Source organism: Echeneis naucrates, chromosome 3 (genome assembly GCF_900963305.1).
Source record: "Echeneis naucrates chromosome 3, fEcheNa1.1, whole genome shotgun sequence".
NCBI lineage: Eukaryota > Metazoa > Chordata > Actinopteri > Carangiformes > Echeneidae > Echeneis > Echeneis naucrates.
Window position 1 is genome coordinate 3,982,087 of NC_042513.1, and position 22,810 is coordinate 4,004,896.

Here is a 22,810-nt window from a genome sequence, read left to right on the forward strand (position 1 = left end):
TCATGTGTGCTGTCACTAGTTCATAAACAGTTAAAAAGTATGTGATTCAATCATCTTAAATCAATATTCCATAGTTATACATCACAACAGCATGCTTTTAAAAGATAGTGCTGTCAATCAATTTGGTCATTTGTTCAGAAATATACTGTTTGGACATTTAAATTGATAATGCAGGTGAGCCATGCAAAGGTAGACAAAAGAGAGGCAGAAAGGGCAGATCCCTCTCTGTAGCGTAGCAAACATTTGCTGGGTGTCTGCTTATTTCTCTGCTTTATGTGGCGTACATTCAGACTCAAAGAGCAGCACTGAATTTTCTTTGTCTAACTTGTTCCTTCTGTCCGTATTGTCAGCCCACTCTCTCACTAGTTGTACTATCAATAAGTCAAAAAGGCAGTTGTATGTATAGTGGGCGAAATTCATATGACACCATGTTCAATACTACACTTAACCTTAGTCACTTCTGAGCTCCAAAAAAATTTGAAAAGTTGTGTCTCTTACTCAGACGAAGTTCGGTACCTCCAGAAGAACTAGCAAGGAGATGAGAGTTTGAACTATGCACAGTGAGACAAACACAACACTGAGGAATTGTAGACTTGGCAAAGCCAACTTAGGATTTGTAGATTACTGTGGAGCATAAAGGCCCACAGTGAACATCAAAGAATGGACAAGAAGTAAGTGTACGCGTTCTTTTTTTTAACTAATTCTTTAAAAAAGTAAATTATAGGTGTAGGTTAAAGTACTATATTAAGTAAAAAGTCATTTTTACTTAATATAGTAAGTAAAAAGTAATTATATCAATAAACTATGTCAGGCACAATACCAAGGCTTCCTTTGTGACACTTGGAAACGTGTCAAAAGCACATCAGTTACAGTCAGCTGAATGTGGGAAATATGCAGACCAGGTTGGGGTTTGTGTCAGACAGATGAAGACACGACAAAATGTTCCAGGTGACAGCAAAACACTCACTTTACCATTAACAGTGATCTTGAGCTGACATTAACAAAACAGTAATAACAAATGCCTTTACTTTGTCTTTCAAATACAGACTTGGTTTCAGTATCCAACCACCTGATTTGTCCGCAATGAACAGTATATTTATGAGGGTGCAATGCACTTACCTTTTATTTTTAGATGTTTTCCCTCCACAGTTTTTTTTTCTTTCATCATCAGATATGAACAAGCTTTCAAGGCAATCAAGTATTTTAAGCGCATGCCGCTGAGTTTACTTAACACAGCAGTCAATATTATTAGAGCTCTATTTAAGCCCAGGTTTACACACAGAGGAGCCAGATAGTTAATGGTTGACCAGCCTTTGATGGGTCAATAAAATATTTTTTTTTTTAACTATGTTGAGGACTAGGTTTAGTAGAACTTCTGTCGGTCCATAACAATCTTTACTTTTGATGTGAAACTGGTGGGAAGACATTTTATGACATCCATTAAGCCAGACCTTTACTGACCACAAAAAGGCAGTATGGGCGGTATTCCTATCTTGAGTGCCATTGTTACAGCGTGTTGATTTTCCTTGGTATTCCCCTGGACTACATGTATGTTTAAAATATGTGATCCTCATCACGATATGGCCTTGTCAGCAAGTTGCAAAACTAACTTCACCTCTCACACATAGCAGTCTTCTATACTGAAAAAAGTACACAATAGTGTGATAAGTAAGCAAACACGATCGGCTAAAGAGTTAATTGGTTTAGATCTCAAAGGAATTTCAGGCCCTGCACAAGCAATGAAAGTGAATGATGAAAGTCTATAAAAAGATTTCCACAGTGGATCTGAATGCATCAATAAACAATAAGATGAGTTAAATAATCAACATTTATTAGGGCCTCATTACAGTTTAATAGTTTTGAGTGATTTCATGTCTACTAGTTTTTAATATTGTGGGTTAAAAATCTCACAATGACCCTTGTAATATAATTTGATATGATTTTTCCCCTAAAGAGAGGTTTGCAGATTTTGAGAAACTCTATGAGTATTAAATATTCATCTTAAGTGTTGCTATTGTAGAAATGTTGCACCAAAATGAGGGCTCTTGGCTTTTTATTCAGTGCTGATGTATTTCTTGACTCAAAATAACAGTCACTACACAAGTCCTTCCTCCTTTGAAAATTACCTGGCCAAAAATCACCAGCCACTTTGTTAGGTACACTTCTACAACTGCTTGTTCGTGCAAATGTCGAAGTAGCCAATCACATGAAAGCAACTCACTTCATTTGAGCACGTAGGCAAAAATGATTCACATCCAAACTGAGGATCAGAACGAGGAAGAAGTTTTATTTCAGTGACTTTGAAGCCCCCCTACTCCCCTCCGCTGCTGGTCCAAGACTTTCAGAGATTGCTGATTTTCACACACAACTATCTATAAGGTTTTCAGAGAATGATTGGAAAAAGAGAAAATATCTATTGTGGAGTTCTCTGGAAGAAAATGTCTTTTTGATGCTAGAAGTCAGAGGAGAATGGCCAAGCTGAGGGAAGGCCCTCAACAGGTGCCACTCCTGTCAGATAAGACCAGGAAACTAAAAAAAGAAATATTAAACAATGAAACAATAGTAAATTAGTTTCCTTGTTTCATCTTTCTCAATTTCTGCTCCAACATTTGGACAGTAGCATCAGAAATGGAGGAAAAGATTAATCATAACTCGTATCAATGGTTCAGGCTGGTGGTAGATGTTTACTGGTGTGAGGAATATTTTTGTGACACACTTTGAGCTTTAGTACCAAAAGTGTTGCTGACCATGTCCACCACTTTATGAGACGTGTACCCATCAGAAGATAGGTACACTTCTCATAATAGAGCCCCTATGCCATGTGGTGAATGTCCAGCCGACATATCTACAGCAACCATATGATCTTACTATGTCAATATGGACCAAAACGTCTGAGGAATGTCTAATCTATGAATGTATCACCTAATGATGCCACAGACAGTTTGCAGGAATGTTGAATGAATATAGAAAATGTAATAAATTCAGTATTGTATATCTTTTCTGATATATTAAAATGTCTTGTTCACCAGTCCTTAGTAACCACATTAACCACTATCGTAATCATACCTATATGCATGCTATATAGTGCATAAATACAGTACGAGCATGAAAATATAGTCACTGACTTCACTGGTAATTGTACTGACAACCAAGTTAGACTGTTATGAAGTCAAGCAACAATCCCTCTACTCTGTTATTGTCAAACAAAACAAAAGCAGATCTGGAGACATTTTTTCCACTTTTCCAACTGCTTGTATGACGCAGATGAGCATGCTTTCCATGTGAGTGGGAATAATTTCATTGCTAAACACTTCCACCTTATTCACCTTTTATGCAAATAAGCACAATTTGTGCTTTTTCTTTCTTTTCTCGTGAGTTCAGTTGAGTTGAGATACTCTACTTGAGCGTTGCCCGAGGCCCCCACACCCACCATGACACATGTTTTCGGGAACACCAGCGCCACACTCGGTGGGGCATGTTTGTGTGTTTGTGTCTGTGTAGTATGGAGGGAGGGGGGCTGATGATGAACCCAAATAACACAAAAAATACACAGCACTGTTTTTCTGATGGCCCGCTCCGATAAACTGGAACAACCCGGGAGGACGGCGGCAGAGCCCCCACCCCCCCCCCCCCCCAAAAAAAGAAAAAGAAAGAAATGTAGGGAAAAAACAGAAAACGACTGACAACTTGCTCCAGGGGAGTAAAAGTTGAAGGACACTTATGCAGAAAAATCCTATTAAAAGTCTTTTACTGGGCAGCATGTGACACAGCGCTGGTTTATAGATGAATGACAGCGAGGGGGCTGAACACCCTCCCCTCCTCCACCACACACACACACACACACACACACACAACCAGAAAAGTGACAAACTAACTTAAAAGCTTAAAATAAAAAGATAAAGTTGCTGCCTTTACCTTTGGAGTACAGGGGTCTGGGAGAAGTCAGGTCGAGGTCCCCGCTGAAAAGGGAGATAAAGTCAGAGGGCATCCCAAACTCTCAGCCTGAGGAAACCGGACACCTCTTCGGTCAGACAGCGTGACGAGATAACCTCCGACCGATGTCTTTCTTTAACAACTGTTACTTTAAAAGTAAACTTAATAAAGCTGGTGCTCAGGCCGCCGCGGTCTCTGACTGGACCCTACCGTTTCAACAAGTCCCTAACTATGTCGGCTGTCACTGGGCTGCTTGTCCCCACACCTCCACCTCGCTCCGCCTCCACCTCGCTCCTCCTACAGCGCGTGTTTGTTGTCAGCGAGGCGATCAACGTGATGCCACGCCCACCCAGATGACGCAATACGTAACACTTACGTCGGCATCCTTCATGATCATGAGCAAACCTTCCTGATTACTCAATTCATGACATAAAGAAAAAAACTCTGCAAAGCAAAAAAAAAAAAAAAAAACTGCCATTATTAATAAATGCGAAAATAAAATGTATCTCTATAAGGAATATGATTCTCCAAAATTTGGCTCTGTCTTTATATTCAGGCAGAGATAAGGTGGTTTTGGAAAAACAGATGAAGATACAGACATTTAAAAAAAAAAAATTCTTAAAATAACGGTTCAAAGTCCTTGATTTTGAAAATCGACTGGTTGAGAAACTTCCCCCTTGCGTTGGTAAAGCCAATACATCCATTCTACTCTGCTGCTGGCATTTGTTTTCATCCTTTACACTGTTTTCACTGTTACTCTGTTACAGATCGTGTATTTTCAGATCATAAACTTACACACAATACCTGCACTGTATAAACTGAGTGAGGGAGGTAGAAGCAGGAGTTGCCTCAGTAGCAGATAGGTCAAAACCACATCACCTCAAATTATATCAGCAAGATGAGGTACTAGGGGAATTATAGGAAAACAGACTGAAATGGTAAAATGTAGTAAAGGCTATTTGTCAACAGATATCAAATATGTATTTATGTTTACGCTTCACATTCCATGATTTTAGTGATGTTACAGTGTATTCTGACTACATCTGTGGACTAAAATTTATTATATATTATATTATAATATTACTGAATCAAGAAACTGGTGATAGTAAACATCTGGCATTCATCTGATCTGAGAAATGTATATTTAATTAGTGAATACTAAGAAATATAATGATAAATGAAACAGACATGTTGCTGGTTGTTACTGTAGTATCCAGTTCTGTACATAGTTGAAAATTTTAAGTTGATAACTGATAAAAAATAACTTGTGTTGCTTATTTTATTTTTTAAATGAGATATATGCACACATGTTTTCACTTGACTATATGAATAATTATCATGATAAAAATATTGTACAACATTTAGTCACAGAGACACAATTATTTGTTGAACAAAGTATACCACAGTCTAAATACAGTGCCTCTCTGTACAACATAATGGTTATCCTCAGTCCCCGGTTCCTCTCTGTGTATTATCCTCCTCTACAACAGTGAAAGATCTGCACCAGTAGAGAGGAAAGGGTTAAAAAGGGTCAGGTAAGGCAAGGGAATGTTCACTGAACAAGCAACTATGGCAATCACAAAAGCACAAAGCAAGCAATGTCATATAATGCTGAACTTCTGTTGGACTGTAGGTTGCACACTTCAGCCCTCATGAATAGAAATTGTTGATGTTGTTGAAACTGGCATCTCAGTCAGGCTGTTGCCCCCTTGTTTCTTATATTTGAGTCCGAACAAACTGCAGAGTTTCATCAGCATCAAATCCACAATCTCATCCTCTTCTGATGGCTGTAAAGAAGACAGTAATATGCATATATATAAGGGAGTATCAAACTGCCTTAGGATGCCTCTGCTATGGTTAGGTCCCACTTCTTCAGCAACATATACTTGTAACTTGCATATACCAGCCACATTTGGTCCACTGACATCATCAATATTTAGTCATTTCAGACTCATCTTGGGTGAGTTACCTTATGATGTATCTGCTCTTGACTGAATGCCACCAGGATGACAGAAATGAAGAGGTTCAACACCACAAAGGTCATGAACACAATGCAGGAGCCAATGAGGAAAGCACCAAGCACTGGATTATAATTCAGAACCTAAGGAACAGAGGAAAGGAATAAATTGAGAGACTGCTGCCGTAGGATATGCTATGATACAATATAATTTCTCATACTAACCTCTTCGTAGTTAAAAATACCAAGCTGCAGGCTGATGATGGTCTGTGCAGCATCCAGCAGAGTCCGATAGGAGTATAATTTCCACCCATACATGAGATTAGACTGAAAAGCAGAGTGTTTATATTTGTGTTAAGTTCATCTTCTCCTTTTCACAAAGAATAGAAAGAAAAATATTTTCCAGCAGCATGTTTATGTGAAGTGTGGGAAACCTCTCACAGCAATGGAGTAGGCCAGGAACATGATGGTCATGACTACCAGGAAACCTGAAATATCAGTCCAGGCTCGCTGCAGTGTGGATGTGATCATGTGCAGCTTGGGGTTCAATCTCAGCAGATGCCACAGTTTGATTGTTGCCAACAGTACTACAAAGGCAATCAGATACCCGAGCACTGCATCAGCCTTGGCCGTCTCATGAAAACTTGCATATCTGCAGACAGAACACAAGAGAAAATAACAAATGGAACATTTAACTGGCACAAGACAGCGTTCCTGTTCAATAACACAAAGTTGTTTTTTTTTTTCATGCATTTAAGTCAACATTTGAGCTGATAATAATGTGCAGATATTATTTTTTCATATTTGTCAGTTAAACTTTTTTAGGCCTAATTCAACTGTCAAGTGCATTAAATTGCTTCAGATACTATTATAAATAATTATTATATGCAATACAAACTGTATTGCATATAATCATTATATTGGAGGCTATAATAAATAAAGTAATAAAGTAAAGACAAGCTTGTTGCAAGCTATTTAAATATATTGTCATCCCATTGTCAGCTGGGTCTATGTCAGTAATTGCGGCTGTTTCAAAATGGAACCCAAACAAAATAGTTGGTGCATACTGGTAAAACAAAGACAAATACTTTGCACAGAGCATCTACAGTACTGCACAGACGAGCTACAATAGAACAGTCAGAAAATAAGTAATAAATGAACTAGCAAATTGCACATGCAAGATGCCATTCTGGATTAAATAACTGGACAGGATGTGTTTTTCTTATTGCTTACTGGTCTTTGTTGCCCTGGTAATAGTCCATGTCCCGCTTTCCCAATAAAGTCTTCTCAATGAAGACAGACAGCGCACTCCAGCTGAGAATGATGATTGCCAGTTCCAGCAGGTTCCACTTACTCTTGAAATAGTCCAATTTCTGCTGCTTAATCAGTCTTCCCTGTCAGGACATGAAAGGAGTCTGTGTCAAATATTCCAGTGAGAAACCTTATAATGTATTCTTACTGGCAGCAGGAGGAAAGTAAGAGTAATTAATATACCTGGACAAACATGTAGTACAGGATAAAGAGGAAGTAGATGGCTTCAGAGGCCATGACAAAGATGTGAAGGCCACCAGTCGACTGATAGAGACGCACACTCTGAAGCTCACTGCGAAACTGGAAAGCACCTGGAGAAAAGGCATTATGGAGACCATGATTGTCAGGAACAGTTACATGAGTGTGCCGCCCCTACAGAGTGGTTGGACATAGACTACTTACCTATGGCTGTGGTCTCCAGCATGAGAGTGACAATGCAGAAGAGGTTGACGTTAGCATTGTACACGGTGAATTCAACAAATATTGCTTGAGTGTACACATCCAACCAGGTGCTGTCATGGAGATACTGAAGCAATCTGCGTGGAAACACGAATGACGTTATTTATGCAAAACTGAGGACTTGGTATGTTTTGCTAAAAGAATTTCAATATTAAAAAAACTATTGTGAATCTTGTTTTATAATTGATATTTTTTAAATTATGTTTTGCTATGGTTGCCAATAATTATTATTGTTTTGATCATTGTCTTCAAAGAAAAATATGTCCATTACATTATTATTATTATTGTTTTTTAGATGTAGGAGGTGACTTCTAATTGTTAAACTGATTAGTAACTTACTAAAATCAATGAACAAATGATCATCTTTAATTTACAGTCTTTTGAATATTCCATCGCCTACCTGCTGGAATTTAGTAAATCCGGGCCTAGATCCACCACAAACCCTCCTCCTCTGTAGAGTTTCACACTGCCCCAAACCGGGTAGGCTCTCAGTTTGCTCTGGGATTGGTACATCCACGGTCTGCGGTGGTTCAGTGAAAAATTTTTTTCCACAAAGTGGCTCCAGCCTGGACCATAGGAACCCATGTCCTCCAAATCCCATGAGTACGGAGCGTGACAGTCCATCACAGACTGCTGCATGGAGCGAGCAACTTCGCAGGAGTTTTTCTTCACTCTCACCTGGCGGAGGCGAGCATTACCTACCAACTTGGAGTTTCCATCTGTGATAAATCCTGCGACAGATTTGCAGAGTAAAGAGTAAACAGTGAAGAAAAAAAAAAAGTCACCGTCAATCAAAACTGGAACTGACTGATGACTGGAATGATTTAACTTCATGACATGATGCCATTTAAAATGGTCAATTTAAGGAATTAAAAATTGATAGAACATACAAGTACAGCGCTATGTTAAGAGCCACAGAGGTGATATCAGTAAATATTAATCTCCAGTCCAACCTTTAAATTTGCAACAACAGAAATACTTTTGATACAATATTAGTGTCATTCTTAGTTTTAATAATTTGTTGTTAGACACAACTTGCAGTCATTTTACATTTCACTTTTTTTCTAATTAATCCAATTTCCAGCAGGGAACTGAGGTCAGAATGAAAAATTTACCAAATTATCTTTAAAATAATGAAGTGGCGACTAGTAACTTCCCCACATACTGACCGGGATGTTCTCCAAACAAGTTGCTCAGCAGAGTCATGTTTGCCCAACTGAACACATCCTGAATGCTCATACTGTCAGAAATCCCTTTACTAAAGCTCTGTCGAATGTGTTGGGTCAGAAAGTAGGCATTGGGATCCCTCTGCCCGTATGCCACAAGGAGCAGCATCCACATAAATCCCATGTAGGCTGGAATACAAATTATCTTTGATCAGCATATCAAACGGTATGGCATTGTTTCCTGCATTGTTGTGTCTCAGTGCTTCTCCTACCTAGAATCTCCCCCATGAGGGCAAAGACTTTCTGCTCTTTAATCATGTTGTTTCTTATCCTCTCGATGTCGGTGGGAGGTGGCGGCTGATAGTAGCTGCTTGTGCTGTCTCTTCTTGCTGCTCTCAGTGCATCAGAATCATCTGAGGAAGGAAATGTGTGCGTATTTATGAAGCTGTGACAACACAACGCAATGCAACACAATGAGACGTAACACAAAAAAGCATGCCTGTGTTTCTGAGACTCTCATCGATCTGAGGCTCTCCGTACTCCTCTTGGTCAACTTTTTTCAGAACGAGGGCAAAGAATGCTGCAAAACCAAGAACCTGTGGCAGAGGAAGCAGTAATCCATTAACTAAGATAGTCGGAAATGCTTCAAGCTCAACCTGAATATCAGTTTATGCATAGCTTTGCAGCAGTGTGGTGGCATAGTGGTTTGTGTTGTCACTCCACAACAAGAAGTTGTGTGGTGTTTGAATGTTCTTCCTGTTGTTGTGTGGGTTTCCTCCCACCGTCCAAAGAAATCATGTTTGAGTTAAATGGTGACTCTAAACTGTCTGTAGGTCTGAGTGTGAGTGTGAGCGTTTGTTGGTCTCTGTCTGTCTCTGCGTGTTGGCCCTGTGATGGACTGCTGACCTATCCAGGGTGTGCCCCGCCCTTCACCCAGAGTGAGCTGGGATTGGCTCCAGCACCCCGCATGACCCGGAAATGGAGAAGCGGTAGAAGATGAATAAATTAATGAATGAATAGCTTTGTTAACATGTAAAATTTTAAATGTAATCCATGTCCCCCCGTTATATTGTGATGAAGCACTTAAATGTTCCTCACCTTGAGAGGCTGGGTAATAAAAAGGCTCTCAAAGAAAGAAACCACCATGGAGATGAGCCAGCTGATGGAGCGTTCTTTACCATATGTCAGCCCATACATCATAGTGAAGTATCCTGACACACCACTGGTAGCAATAACCAGTATCCATCCAACAAAGACAAACCACCACGGTAGTCCTCCTTGACAACACTTCTTGGCCCTGCTGTCACCACGGCTGGTGTTTGTTTGCGGAACAGGGCTCTGGTCTAGCTGGTGTCCATCCAGGCTGGACAAAGGTTGGCGGTACTCCAAAAGACCTTTCATTACATGAACTTGCTGCATAGCTCGGTTGTAGCTGTCTGGGTTTGGGAAACGAGAAGGTCCCAACAAACCCATCTCCTTCTCGACGTGGCGCAGCTGCCTGTACAGGTATCGGCTGTTGCTGCTCTTCTTCTGAACCTCATCTGAAGTCTTTTCAGGACTCCCCAAAAAACTATTTTCTGTCCATGCAAAAGGAAGTATGAATTGGTCAGAATGACAAATCACTTTTGACAATATATCAGGAAGAACCTAACGATGCAATTCAATATTCTCATTCAGGCTAAATTACAAACTTAAGGTATATAGCATATCCAATGTATTAAATTAACATTATGTAAATATTTCAGTTTTTATAAGTCTGTTCTTTCCAATTAACCAGTCAATAAAAATGAGAAATGCACAATATCAAGAGCACTGAAAAGGGTATCATGCATCTTACCCTGTAAACTGACTGTGCCTAAACTGAGGATTGTAGAGCGATCACTTTTAGAGCTATCAGTGTAGAAATCTCCAGGTGCACGGTTTTGCTGTCGGATGATGTCTTCCACGAGAGACAGCAGAGTGTTGATGTCTGTCAGCCGACCAGGATGGAGGTCTTGATGGGGCAGAGGACTTTTCATGGCCTTTGAGAGTGACTGAGCAATTCTCTTTATGTCCTGATGAAACCACATCAAGTCCTTCAGACAAGGAAAATGGAGACGTAATTAATTTCCAGTTATGTTCAGGTTAGCTGTCCACTCACCTTGATCACTGTGTCTGGTGTGATGTCCTTCAGCTCCTTCTGCTGGAGAGATGTCTGGGAGGGAGAAACTCTACCACTCTTTCCCTGCTTAGATGCATCTGTTTTGCAGGTTTTCTCTCTCGGACGAGTGTTTCTGAAGATGCTCACAATCAGGAGATTGATGGGGAACATGATGATTGAACTTTGAATCCCGATCATAACCTGCTGCCAGGTGAACTCTATGTGGCCTGCAAGGTAAAGAGCTGCTTTAAATGGATGTGATTCAAGAGGCTTCAAACTACTTATCATTAAAAAATTTAATGTACATCAAAGGATTCATCTTGGCCATTTAATACTGTTATTTTCTTGTTCTAATTTGTTAGCTACCCAGGTCCATGGTTTGCTCAGAGGGGTCTGTTGGGATGCCCCAAAACATTATGCTGGTCAACATTGTGCACAGCAGCAGGGAAAAACAGCAGGACACACGCTGCACGCGTGTGAAAGTGCTGCAGGGAGGCCGACTGATGACAGAAAACCAGATATGGCCATCACGGAAATCCTTGGCCGTCTTCATGAAGAACAAGTTACTAGGAAGTATCAAGGAAAGTGAGGACAAATTAGAAGGAATAACGATGTGTTAAAGCCAGAGAAACAACTCTCATTTCTTCATAATGTGTCTTTATCAGTTAGGTGGTAGGTCTCACCTAAACCTCTTCAAATCCATTTCTGTGGCAACTGGGAAGACTTTGTCGAGAGAGCACTCTCCCACATCTACAGCCAGCCAGGAGCTACACAGGAAGTGCCATTTCTGACCGCTCTCTAGATCCTGTACCATCACTTTATTAACGTACCTGAAAATATCATCAACAGTCATGTAGTGGGCTCATGATAATAATACGAAGTCCAGCTTAACTTTAACTTCATTTTCTTTGGTGTCACATGACTTTCGTTCTCTATGCCACACACCATGCAGGGTGTGCTCCTGAGTTATCATGCCACAGTCTGATGCTATGCAGATCTCCAAGAGAAAAGTGTGTTGTAAGCAGGAACATGTCCACCCCACCCCTTTCAAATAAAGGCTTTTCAGGGTCCGTCAAGTGGTGAGGGTCACTCTCTCCCTCTGCGCCCAGCAGAGTTATTGTCACCTAAGACAAATAAAGGTAGTCAGTAAAGACAAACGGCCATGCCTGGAGTTGACAGAGTCAGTGTCATAAATGTTCAGCAGAAAAATCAGACAGCTTTTGTTCCTGTGAAACAGAAGGCCCTGACCTGGGAGGAGGTGGCTGCGCCGTGCCGATGGCCGGTGCTGATACTCAACATGTAACGATACTCAGCCAAGGGGTCGTTGTCCTCAAGCACTGTTATCTTCACCTAGAAAAACAACACTCAGGGATGAAACTTTACATGATTACCTACTGTGAACATGGTAACATGCCAACAGGGAGTTATGATTGCATAAATGCATGCAGTGTGAGAAAGCTCCCAGTGTTGCTTCTTGTACAATCACACAATAGAGTCTGATCTTAACGGCAAAAAGTTATGTTCCGTTTTTGCTTCTGCTTGTTTTCAGTATCTCTGGCTGTACATAAGCCAGTTCTAATAATGAACTATAGTTTCAACCTTTCATCTAGCAGTCTCTTCACCCAATACTTGTTATGTTTTATGTTTTTGGTGTAGCAAAATACACAAAGTGCACTGAACTGAAATATTTTTTCTCTGAGATTTACCTTGGCTGAGTCCTGAATGTCTTTCCTGCGTGCCCACACAACCACCAGGAGATACACAGAGAAGATGGCCCCCACAAAGCACACCACCACAGGGTTACTGGTGAATGTAGCAAACAGTTCTGCAGTGCGTGACACATCTACCACATTTGGCATGACGAAGACAGAGCTTCCAAAGAAAGTCAAGTGGTTACAGAGACACTGAGTGACCAAATATGTAGTGAGTGGACCGACCTGGTTTAAAAAAAAAATAAAAATAATAATAATTATCAAGAATATACTGGTGCCACCTGTGGGTGTGGGTTGTTAGTTTCTTTACTCACCCTGCAGCCATCTTCGCTCCAAGAAGATTCTGTTTCATTCCAGTATTTGCACTGGGCAGCAATGGAGGTAACAGTCACAGTGGCATTGAGGAATTTGATGCCTGGCTGTACAATGGGCTTCATAACAAGGTAGTGTACTCCAATATCTCCTGTTCTGTCTTTGGGACTCAAAACCCAGGTATATTTTTCCTCTGTGTTAAAATGACAAAATGTAATGTATTTATGAACAGCTCATGGCCTGACATATTTTCCTACAACTATTTCTCATCAGGATGTCAGCTAAAATGTTGTTAGGTCCATTAGTATCCGAGTAAATTCTGATATTACTTTCTGACACACGAGGCAACAAAAACTAAAAGGAGTCGTTTTAATTTTACCTTCCCTTGAATTCTCCAGAGGCATCTTAGTCTTGGCCACATAATGCTCATCAGTGGGATAGTCATGACACCCCAAGAATAGCATGAAGGAAATGCCTTGGGAAGGATCCATTTTCAGCACCAGTGTTACATCCGGCGAGGGGATGTCAATTATCAATGTGCTGAAATTGGTGAGGTCAAGGACTGTGCTGTTCTCCTGCCCAACATCAACCCTTGGAAGGAGAATCTGTGAACCCCCAAAACCCCATTATTGCGAAAGATTATCACAGAATGAATAATTACAGATAACTCTATCACAAAGATTACCTCGATGTCTTCAGGTAAATTCTGAACAGGAATCGAGGTGCCGTTCACTCTGGTGAGAGACACGGATCCTACGGTGCCTGTGATGTTTTCCCCCTTCCAAGAATATGGATTTTTCTCAAAGCTCATCATCTAAAAAGAGGTAGACATAAACTGATACATATAAAAGGACAAGTGGTGCAAAGCTGTCACTCAGATGACTTTAAATGTAGTAGATCAAACCTAATCTGATCATGTGTTGATCTGTAATCTTATTTTTTGCTGTTGGCTCTATAGCTGTGCTTGAGGCTTTAAGATATTCTGTTTACCTCTTGAAAATAGCCTGTAATGCTCCAAGAGAGTGCAAGCTGCGAGATAATGATGAGTGAACAGCTGCATCACGTTGATCAATACAGAACCCCACACTTACGACAGCATATGATGATGCACTTCATGCACTGTTGACTGTGAATGTTTCTTGGTTGTTGCTGTACACACACTTACTCTCACATCCACTGTCTCCTCTGGAGGAACAATATCCTCAGGAAGTCTCGGGAAGGAAAATCTGGATGAGCTGTTCTTTTGCACATTAATATTGTGCATCTGCATGGTGTCTGAAGACACTCTGCAGAAATTACGATCAAAATAATTTCAGTGATTTCAGCAATCATGAGTCTATCCTGAAGTTCATGATCTAGCCGGTGTAAGTGTCATCACTTACCTGTTGACATAGATGCTGATCTGACCAGAATCAATGATAGCAGCTTCCCCGTTCAACTTTTTATTATTCAGCAAAGCGCTTTGAACGTTATTTATCCCAGTCAGAAGAAATTCAGAGACTTTTTTCTGAAGCAAAAGAAATCCAATTTGTAAAACATTCTGTGGATAGCTGAGCAAGGAGCGTCATTTGGCTTTTTTTTTCTCTCTCTTACATTTGATGAGACATTCAAAATATTACTGGCTGCTTCAACTATTGGTGTTGCTGCTTGAACAACTTCTCCATCATCTTCAGCATCTTCAGCATCCTGATTAATACTAATTGTGTTGAGGGAGGAGCTGAGATCAACCAACAACGAACCCGCTTCTTCCTGGAGAGGAAATATAGCAACAATCAAAACAAGAGTACATATTTCCCTACTAAACTGATTTTTTAAACATTTATTTACCTCTTAAATTATTCTCAGGAAGAAAAGGAGGCTTTACATGTTTTTTAGTACCCTGTTATGCATGCAAGACCAGTGACTTAAGATTTGACATACATTTGTATAAACAATGAAACTGTGGTTTTAATCAGTCATTTGAATCTACAGTATTTTAGTTTAAATGTTAAAAATGAAAAAGCGTTTAGACTCCAAGACAACATCTGACAGCATTGATTAATTTTCTTCTGAAAAATGCTGATCAGTACTAAGAAATGTGATACAGACAGGTGGCTGTTTTTTCATGAAGAAAATGCACAACTAATAGCTGAAAATAGTTTTAGCTGAGTGTTGAAATGTACTGATCTAATTTTCTGTACCTGAGCAGCAGGACTAAGTTCATCCGAGAGCTGAGTGAGTCCAGCCACAGCTCTGGCCGTAACTTGCACTTCTTGCGTCGTGTTGGTTGGGGTGTCCGCCAGCACTGTGGTCATTTTGGTCAGCATTTGCTCTCTGAGCTGAACACGAAGGAGGAACTTATTCCCCTCCACTCACCAATAACACAAGCCAAATATCACAGCAATATTTTAGACTCTACCACTTCGTCCTTCGTTACCTTCGTCCTGGCATCCCTCTGATCTTGGCTGGCCTCTGTATTCAGCATGTCAGAAACTGAGGTAAATATTTGTCCGAGCGCCTCACCGGAGAGCAGACCTTGTTGCTCCAGGTGAGTGACAGTATCATCCACTGCAGACTTGAGATCCTCTACTGAGGCACTGGAGTTACTTTTCTGTACCTTGAGGAAGATAAACAATTTAGCAGAGTTATTCAAAGTCCTGCAATCAGCTACACAAACTCCAGCTTTGATTTCCTAATGCTTCTACTTTTTCTAACCAATGTGACAGCTGGCACATATCAAACCTGAGTAGTGACAGTTGTGTTGGCTTTCTCATGTCCATTTTTCACTGTCACCACAACAGACAGACTGTAATTGTTGTTCTTATCCCCGAGAGGCAGGAAGACAGATTTTACCTCGTTTGTATTGCTGCAGCGTAGATGCTTGCCTTAAAGACCAAATAGGTATTTTCAGTAAATCTCTAATTTACAATCACCAAATTTTAACACAAAATATATTTTAGCCACGGTAAAGCAATGTCAAAAGAATCTATATTCTTTCCTGAATGAACTCATCCAGTTGATTTCTGCGTCTTTTGTAAAAAATGAGTGTATCAAATCCCACCTGTCTCAGTTTTGAAGCAATACAAACAACCTTCAGAACAGAAAGAGCTTGGTTTGCAGGTAATGTTGAAAGCATCGAGAATAGTTCCTGATGAGGGTGAGATGTTACAAGAAGGGGAGCTGGGCTTTGTAGGAGGATCAGTTGTCACTTCTGGGCTTGCAGCAGTTGGCTCAGGACCTGGGACTGGAAGAATATACTTGGCAAAGCTTGCTTCTTTCTTGCCTGCATAATGAAAAAATGACATTTGTAAATCAATGTCATTATTTATAAATTGACCCAAACTGGAAAAATTACTGAGGCCAGCATGCAGCTTTATTATTGTATAAATCTCCTTAAGACTTAGAATTCTGCATTTATTCCAAAGAAAGTGAAATGAAGAAAAATAGCTCATGGCTGGCATGAGGAAAGCTCACCATAAGCAATCACACTGATTTTCTGCAATGTGTCCCTTGAAACTTTCAAATGTTGGCTGCTTACAATATATTCAATGCTGCCATCCTGCATCTCAATAGGTGGCCTGTTTTCTGCCTCAGAGTAGCATTCTTTGACCTCGCCCTGAAAGGATCGTCAATTCATAGTTGTTTGATATGATTATCTTTCATGCCATAGTTAAAAATCGAGCAAAGTGTTGACTCAGACTTACTGTCAAAGGTCTGGAGTCCTCAATATACCAGACTACGTCTGGACAAACTGTCACACAGTTCAGCGTGAGCTTTGCACGGTCGTTCAAATGTAAAGAAGTGCAATTATCACAGCTGCAAGAAGAAAAGTAAATCATTCCAATAAAAAGTCTTTTTTTGTTTTGTTTTGTTTTTTTTACTCAACTTTTCAAGACTGCTCCAAAAATTTCAAAAAATAAAAAGTATAAAAAGTGGATGTATAATGTTAGACCTTGACCTTGATAAGGACCTTGACCATGATCAATTTTATCATGAGGATTTTTTTAACTGGCATTATTTATAACGCTTGAAACAACATGCATTAAAAATACCTAATGGTGACATTTGTGAATTCTTGTGGTGCAACAGTGATGCACTTTGAAGCTGAAGTGAGGGGAATCCATTTCCTGAACCAGGTCGCTCTCTTGACTGTTAAGGTGTATTTGAGAAATTCAAAGGGATTTGGAAGACAATCTTTTTGGATAAAAAGAGTTTTATCCTTTCCTATGTCTCTGCATTTGCAGTTTCCCTCTGTATAACAAGAAGCAGAAGCAACATGTTAAATTACCACTCAAACAGCAAATAGGTTGTTGTGAATAGCAGCATTATTATAGAATATCTAAAGAGGATGAACAAAATAAATGGAACCGTGTGGAATATCAAATCTGACAAAAACCTCAGAGTTTGTCCTTTAATTGCATTTATGCCAATTTGTAGAGTGAGCCTGCTTAATTGTTCACCCTGGTTATGATGATGAGTTTCTGAGATGTTAAGTTTTCTGGTTTTAGAAATCAGGAAAGTCTTTAGCCTAATTTGGGTGGCCAGAATAAGCGATGGGGTGAAATGATCAGAAACTTGCAGACTGTCTGCATACCAACCAGGCTCGTCATGTTTGATAAAGAGAAGATACGTCCTGAATATGAAAATATTCCGGATTTTAGTAAAATTCACACACATCAAATGTTTTTATCACCTCTTCCATAAGAATTATATTAATCCCCTGTAAATAATATAAAATAAAGTCATTCTTCTACTCACCGCATTTCCATTCAAATGCGAGTCCTTTGCTGGGTAATTTCTCAGATCCCGTCAGTTTGACATCATGATTATAGTCGACCAAAATGTCAGGAGTAGTCATTATTTTCAAGTCTGTAAAGTTGTTAACACTTATATTACCTGTCTGTAAAAAAAAAAAAAAAGTCATTTGCAAAATGCAGATACATGTACATATGTATTAACTAATGTATTTATTTAGTAAAGTAACAAAACATTTAATCTAAGCACATTGTATTATCTTACATCCTTGTTTTGATTTGGTGCTATATAAATAAATCAAAGATGAGTTGATTATTACAGTTTACGTACTGTGTTTTCAGGTTCACCCAGTGAAAAGTCAGAGTAATTCTGGCAAGCCTTGAGTATATTCTCCAAATCCACATCCACATCAGAGGACAACAAGGCATTCACTGCTTTTACTTGAATTTTTAACAATCCTTCACCAAAAGAAATTGGATTAAAAAGTGTTGACAACATGTAGCACTGATAAGCATGATTCACAGTGGAAGCTTAAAGTACCTTCAAGCGGGCTGGAGAAGGTATAAGCTTGTGAGCTACCATTGAGCATGTCTCTGGTCTCAGACAAAGTGTCCCTGGATCCAGTGAGATTGAAGAGAAGCTGCACAGGCGCTCCTCGCTCTAACGAAACGTCAATAACGATATCTGACGAATCTGGACACTCGCCTTCTGACATGACTGAGGCCTGCAGGCCTTCAACAGGCTCCAGCAGACACAGCTCCAGATCGACGGACACAGTTTGGGCTGTAACCTTGTTTGACGCTGCTAGAGTCAGGTTGTGACAGCCACATCCAAGCATCTCGGCCACACTTGAATTTAGCGTAATGTTGTGGGGCGTGATCCCATTATCCACGGAGGAGTTTGCAACCGGATGGTCTTTGTGTAGAATGGTGTAGGAAATATTTGTACCTTTTGAAAGAAAATGAGTGAATCAAATTTTTGTCTAATCTTTAAAGAAGTGGTTAACTGGAAGCAATTGTTAATAAGCCATAGAGTAATAGTGACTCACCCGCCTCAACCATAACCTGAATTTGAACGGGTCTGCCACAAATCGCAGTGCATTTATTGCCGTCTGTTGACATATTCCCGTTATAGCACCTGATCACACTGAGCTCTCCCACAGGCTGCTGAACAGTTATGGTTTTCTGAGCTGTTACGTGCCACTCACTGGTTGTACACTCCACCACAACCAGGAAGACACCGGGGCGGCGGAATTTGTGGATAATAGTGCTCTCCATGCTACGAGAGAGGTCCAGCAAAAACTCTTAAAGACATAAATACGGTTCTACCTCTGTCTACAGCATTTGGTTAAGTGCAAATTGTTGCTCACTCTTCTGGGCTGTATGGATTGATGGTGTGACCATCTCCAGCATTCACTGTGCATGTCAAGTTTCCCTGAAAGGGGTGCAGGAGCCACTTCACAGTGATGGTGACATTATCAAAAACAGCAGCCAGCTTGCTGATCAGTAGTTGGAGTCCTGAGAGGAAATCACATGTTTCATTTACATCATGAAAGTACTACTGCTATCTTTTCAAATGCTAATAAATAGAGCAGTGAAGATCCCTAAATTCCTGACAGTCAATTTGTGTAACTTGAGAGGCTAAATAACCAAACATATGAAAAGCAAAGGATAAGAAATTTGGTTGAGTTTAAAAACAACAACAACAACAACAACAACAAACAGGAACCCAAAAGATAAGGAACGTAATCTGAACATGATAACATCAACCACCTAACAAACTAGAAGTGAACTGCACCCACCCCATGTAGATAAAACTATGCAAGACAATAATTTAATTAATTAAAATATGGCTGAACATACATGACTGAAGTTACATTGTCTGATAACCTGATAGTAACTGTTAGCATTTGCATGTACAGAAAGCCTATACACAGCGGAGGGGAAAAAGGACCAGGCCTCTGACCATGTTTACAGTGGTACTCTATAGACAGGTAACTCCCCAGCACAGGACATGGTTCACCAAAAGAGCTCAGATCAACTGGAGCCTGGCAAGCTTGTAGTCCATGACAGTGAGCTGGAATGACAATGAAATCAAGAGGCTGAAAACACACTGCAAATCAGTGGGATAGTATTCAATCCTGCTAACCCAAAGGCCTGGAAAATATCTAATTGAATTTAAATATTTATAATTATGCAAGTATGTTGCTGTTTCTATGGCCTTCTAATGTGGTATAATCACTTTTTAGATATGTATATTAACAATAAGGGGAAAAAAAAAACAAAGTTTGCTTAGTAATTGCATGAACATAACTAAAGCCAGACTGAATATGAGTGTTTGGTTACATAGAAGACCATCTATTCAGCTCTTACCGTGGGATTAGCCTAATGTTTTCCTGGCAATGCAATTTTTTGTCTGCTGTCATGGTTTTTGTGTTTAACACAAAGCATGGACTAAAATATCCTAAAGCACTAGGTAGAAAGTTGAATTTGTCAAGTTAATTTAAATCTACCATTCATACAGTTCTGTACTTCACTGTCATAATTTTGTTTAAGCTCTATATTTTTCAGGTGGATTTCATGAAATATGTTTCAGAAAATCTTTTTTTAAAGTAATAATACCTGTAACAGAATCTACCACATCTATCCAGCTGCACTCTTCCTGGGAGGATGTGGGTGAGGTTGCATGTTTGGTTCGGCAGTAGTGAATCGTCTTTCGCCCATAAAAGCTGTCGTCAATTTCTATAACTTGACCAGAGCCACATTGCAATGTGGCATTTTGGCCATCACAAGCTATCGATCTCCCAGAATCTGATGAAAAAAAGAAATACAACGATATAAGGGAAGCAGACATGAAATAATTCAAAAGTTACATGTTGATTCATTTGAGGAGTTTGTACCAAACTGGCAGATGAAGTTCAAGTTCTGGCTACAGTTCCTTGTAGCTTCCCACTGGAAGCCTGAATGTCTCAGGATGTGGCCACAGGCTCCTTGTGCATCTGATATGTTCACCCAGTTATTGTAGCTCACATCAGAGCCATCCAGCCATGCAAGAGAACCTGGGAAAGAAGTGACATCACTAAATTAGATTAAATCTCCTTTTTGTAAACAAAATGCCATTGAAGATGTTAGCATTACAAATTCATTCTGCGCATCTGTTCTTTCAGGCCAGTCAATTGTTAGGATACAAATTTGGGATAACGAAACTAAATCTGTTTTATACTGGTGACTAGTTGAATGAAAGATAAAGAATCATTCTCTGTGGACAAAAATAAAGACACAATTGTTAATCAGTCCACTAGTCAGCACTGCTGTTCAAGGAAGACATGCTGTCTTCTAACATACGTCAGCAAACAAACACATTTTACATCTTTACAACAGAAATGAGGTAGCAGCAAAGGGAACTTTTTCAGTCAGTTTGAGTTACATCTATGAATCACAAAAATCTCAAATTTGCTGTAAACATATGCAGCAAAGTACTTAAAATGTTGGCGACTTAAACACATTGATGAATAGACAGATAGTCCATAATTCTTCTGGTCATCTTCCATCACAGCACTTCAATGCTTGTTATCTCACAAATATTCTAATAAATTCCATTAAAAATCATGAAGTGTCTGCTATTCTTTCATTCCACATGGCCTCTCACCTTCCGTGGCAGCAGACTCAAGTGTGAGATTCAGGGCAGCTGGAGCCAGTCCAAGCCACCAGTCCTTCCCAGGCTGCAGGTGCTTCTGAAGGAACTGTTGTGTTTCATCATTTAGAATGAAAGCTAGGTGTCCTCCGCCTCGCTCACACCATCCTTCGGCACTAAGAAAAGACTGCTGCTGACCCACAAATTCATAACAGGAGCCATCAAAACCCACCTGGTAGTCAGGGCAGGGTGCATTCTCTGCATCATCCTCAGCGTTACAAGGCCAGCTGAGGAATAGGAGCATCAAAGTAAATGTGGGGAAAGCAGCTCTGCCCATCTCCATGTCTGCATCTGTACACCATTCCAACTCTCTGCGAACACGTCTTTAAAGGTTGCTGACGTCAGTAGCTCAGGCAATAATCAGTAATCACCCATCTGCGGCTTCCGTGGCCAATGACCACCTTTGTGTTGTGCCCATAATTCTTGTGCACAAATAAAACACATAGAGGCATGTAGTGAAAAGGCACATGACAGCAGTCAACAGCCAGTTATTGTTGTGCTGTCTCCATTCCTGTAGGACTGCAGCACCTGCAGAATGAGATAAGCTTCTCATTCAGACAGAAACATCCATCTGAAGTTTAAAGGGAACAGGAGGCTTCAACTGTCTAATAGACCTGGTGGTAGTCACAGTGAGAAAAAATACATTTAAGCTGAAAATCTGGGAACAGTTACTTTATGATAACAGCAACTCTGGTAGCTACAGTGACAAGATCAAAAGCCACCTCTTCATATCACACTATAGTAGAAAAACAGTTTTAACTAACACGGCTAAGTCTGCTTTATGTGTAGCTCTAAGTCATGACAATGTGACAGTGAGGCAACATGAACCAAAACAGATAAAAGTAATTCAGCACACCATCAGTCATTGTATTATTTGCAGTTGCAAGGAGGGTTGTGGATGGTTGTGGTATTTTTTATATCTGCTCTTAAATAGTTCAACTGATTACACAAACAGAGAATAGATTATTTGGATGGTGCCGGTGGAAGAATCAACAATACACCACGCTACACACAGACACACACTGGAAGCATGCACGTCCGTTTGGTGATTCAAGCCCAGCCATCACTCAGCATATGAAGAAGGGTGTACAGCAGAGACTTACACTGATGTTGGCATTGGGATGTGCTTTGACAACAGCACAGACACAGGATGAAGTGCTGGAGAAACTTCCAGCTCACAGAGATGGAAGTGCCATTTTTAGACATCAAAATGATGAGACAAGGCTGCACCCACTGCTGGCAAAGGTCAATAGAGCGCAGGAAGCATCGACCCCAGATGAGACCAATAACTTGGCTTAAAGCTTATTACTAACTGTACACAGTGTTAGTGTTAGACCGGCTGCAGACAACATCAGTAACATCGAAACAGCTTCAGAAATAGCTTCAGAATAGA

At 40.1% G+C, this 22,810-nt stretch overlaps 2 protein-coding genes across 2 annotated transcripts in view; both read right to left on the bottom strand.

Annotated features, from left to right (window-relative positions):
* nfat5b (nuclear factor of activated T cells 5b) overlaps positions 1–4,147 on the bottom strand; it is a 28,514-nt gene extending 24,367 nt beyond the window's left edge. Inside the window, exon 1 of the mRNA XM_029497627.1 lies at positions 3,916–4,147. Coding sequence (XP_029353487.1) covers positions 3,916–3,988 — 73 coding nt within the window. The 5' untranslated portion in view covers positions 3,989–4,147. The remainder of the gene's footprint in view (positions 1–3,915) is intronic.
* A 1,091-nt stretch (positions 4,148–5,238) lies between these two features.
* On the bottom strand, positions 5,239–21,700 carry LOC115041149 (polycystic kidney disease protein 1-like 2). Its single transcript, XM_029498466.1, has 37 exons — positions 21,373–21,700; positions 20,624–20,782; positions 20,346–20,534; positions 19,690–19,800; positions 19,094–19,241; positions 18,773–19,002; positions 18,265–18,672; positions 18,055–18,182; positions 16,444–16,585; positions 15,712–15,854; positions 15,392–15,586; positions 15,171–15,308; positions 14,575–14,739; positions 14,373–14,500; positions 14,156–14,276; positions 13,676–13,804; positions 13,370–13,595; positions 12,993–13,183; positions 12,673–12,903; positions 12,215–12,316; positions 11,912–12,090; positions 11,650–11,796; positions 11,333–11,532; positions 10,967–11,193; positions 10,664–10,880; positions 9,925–10,403; positions 9,326–9,422; positions 9,099–9,239; positions 8,830–9,015; positions 8,061–8,391; positions 7,604–7,737; positions 7,385–7,512; positions 7,124–7,284; positions 6,332–6,542; positions 6,116–6,217; positions 5,903–6,034; positions 5,239–5,720 (listed from the first exon to the last, which is right to left on the bottom strand). The coding sequence occupies exons 1-37, from the start codon at positions 21,698–21,700 to the stop codon at positions 5,577–5,579; spliced, it is 6,828 nt and encodes a 2,275-aa protein (XP_029354326.1). The 3' UTR covers positions 5,239–5,576.
* Between the last annotated feature and the right edge of the window lie 1,110 nt (positions 21,701–22,810).

Excerpts from the sequence above, each read along its gene's own strand:
- LOC115041149 (XM_029498466.1), bottom strand. The coding sequence starts at position 21,700 with ATGGAGATGGGCAGAGCTGCTTTCCCCACATTTACTTTGATGCTCCTA. Across the intron at positions 12,904-12,992 it reads GGAGCGAAGATGGCTGCAGG|GTCGGTCCACTCACTACATA; the intron begins GTGAGTAAAGAA and ends TTTTTAAACCAG. Across the intron at positions 8,392-8,829 it reads CTTGTTTGGAGAACATCCCG|GATTTATCACAGATGGAAAC; the intron begins GTCAGTATGTGG and ends AATCTGTCGCAG.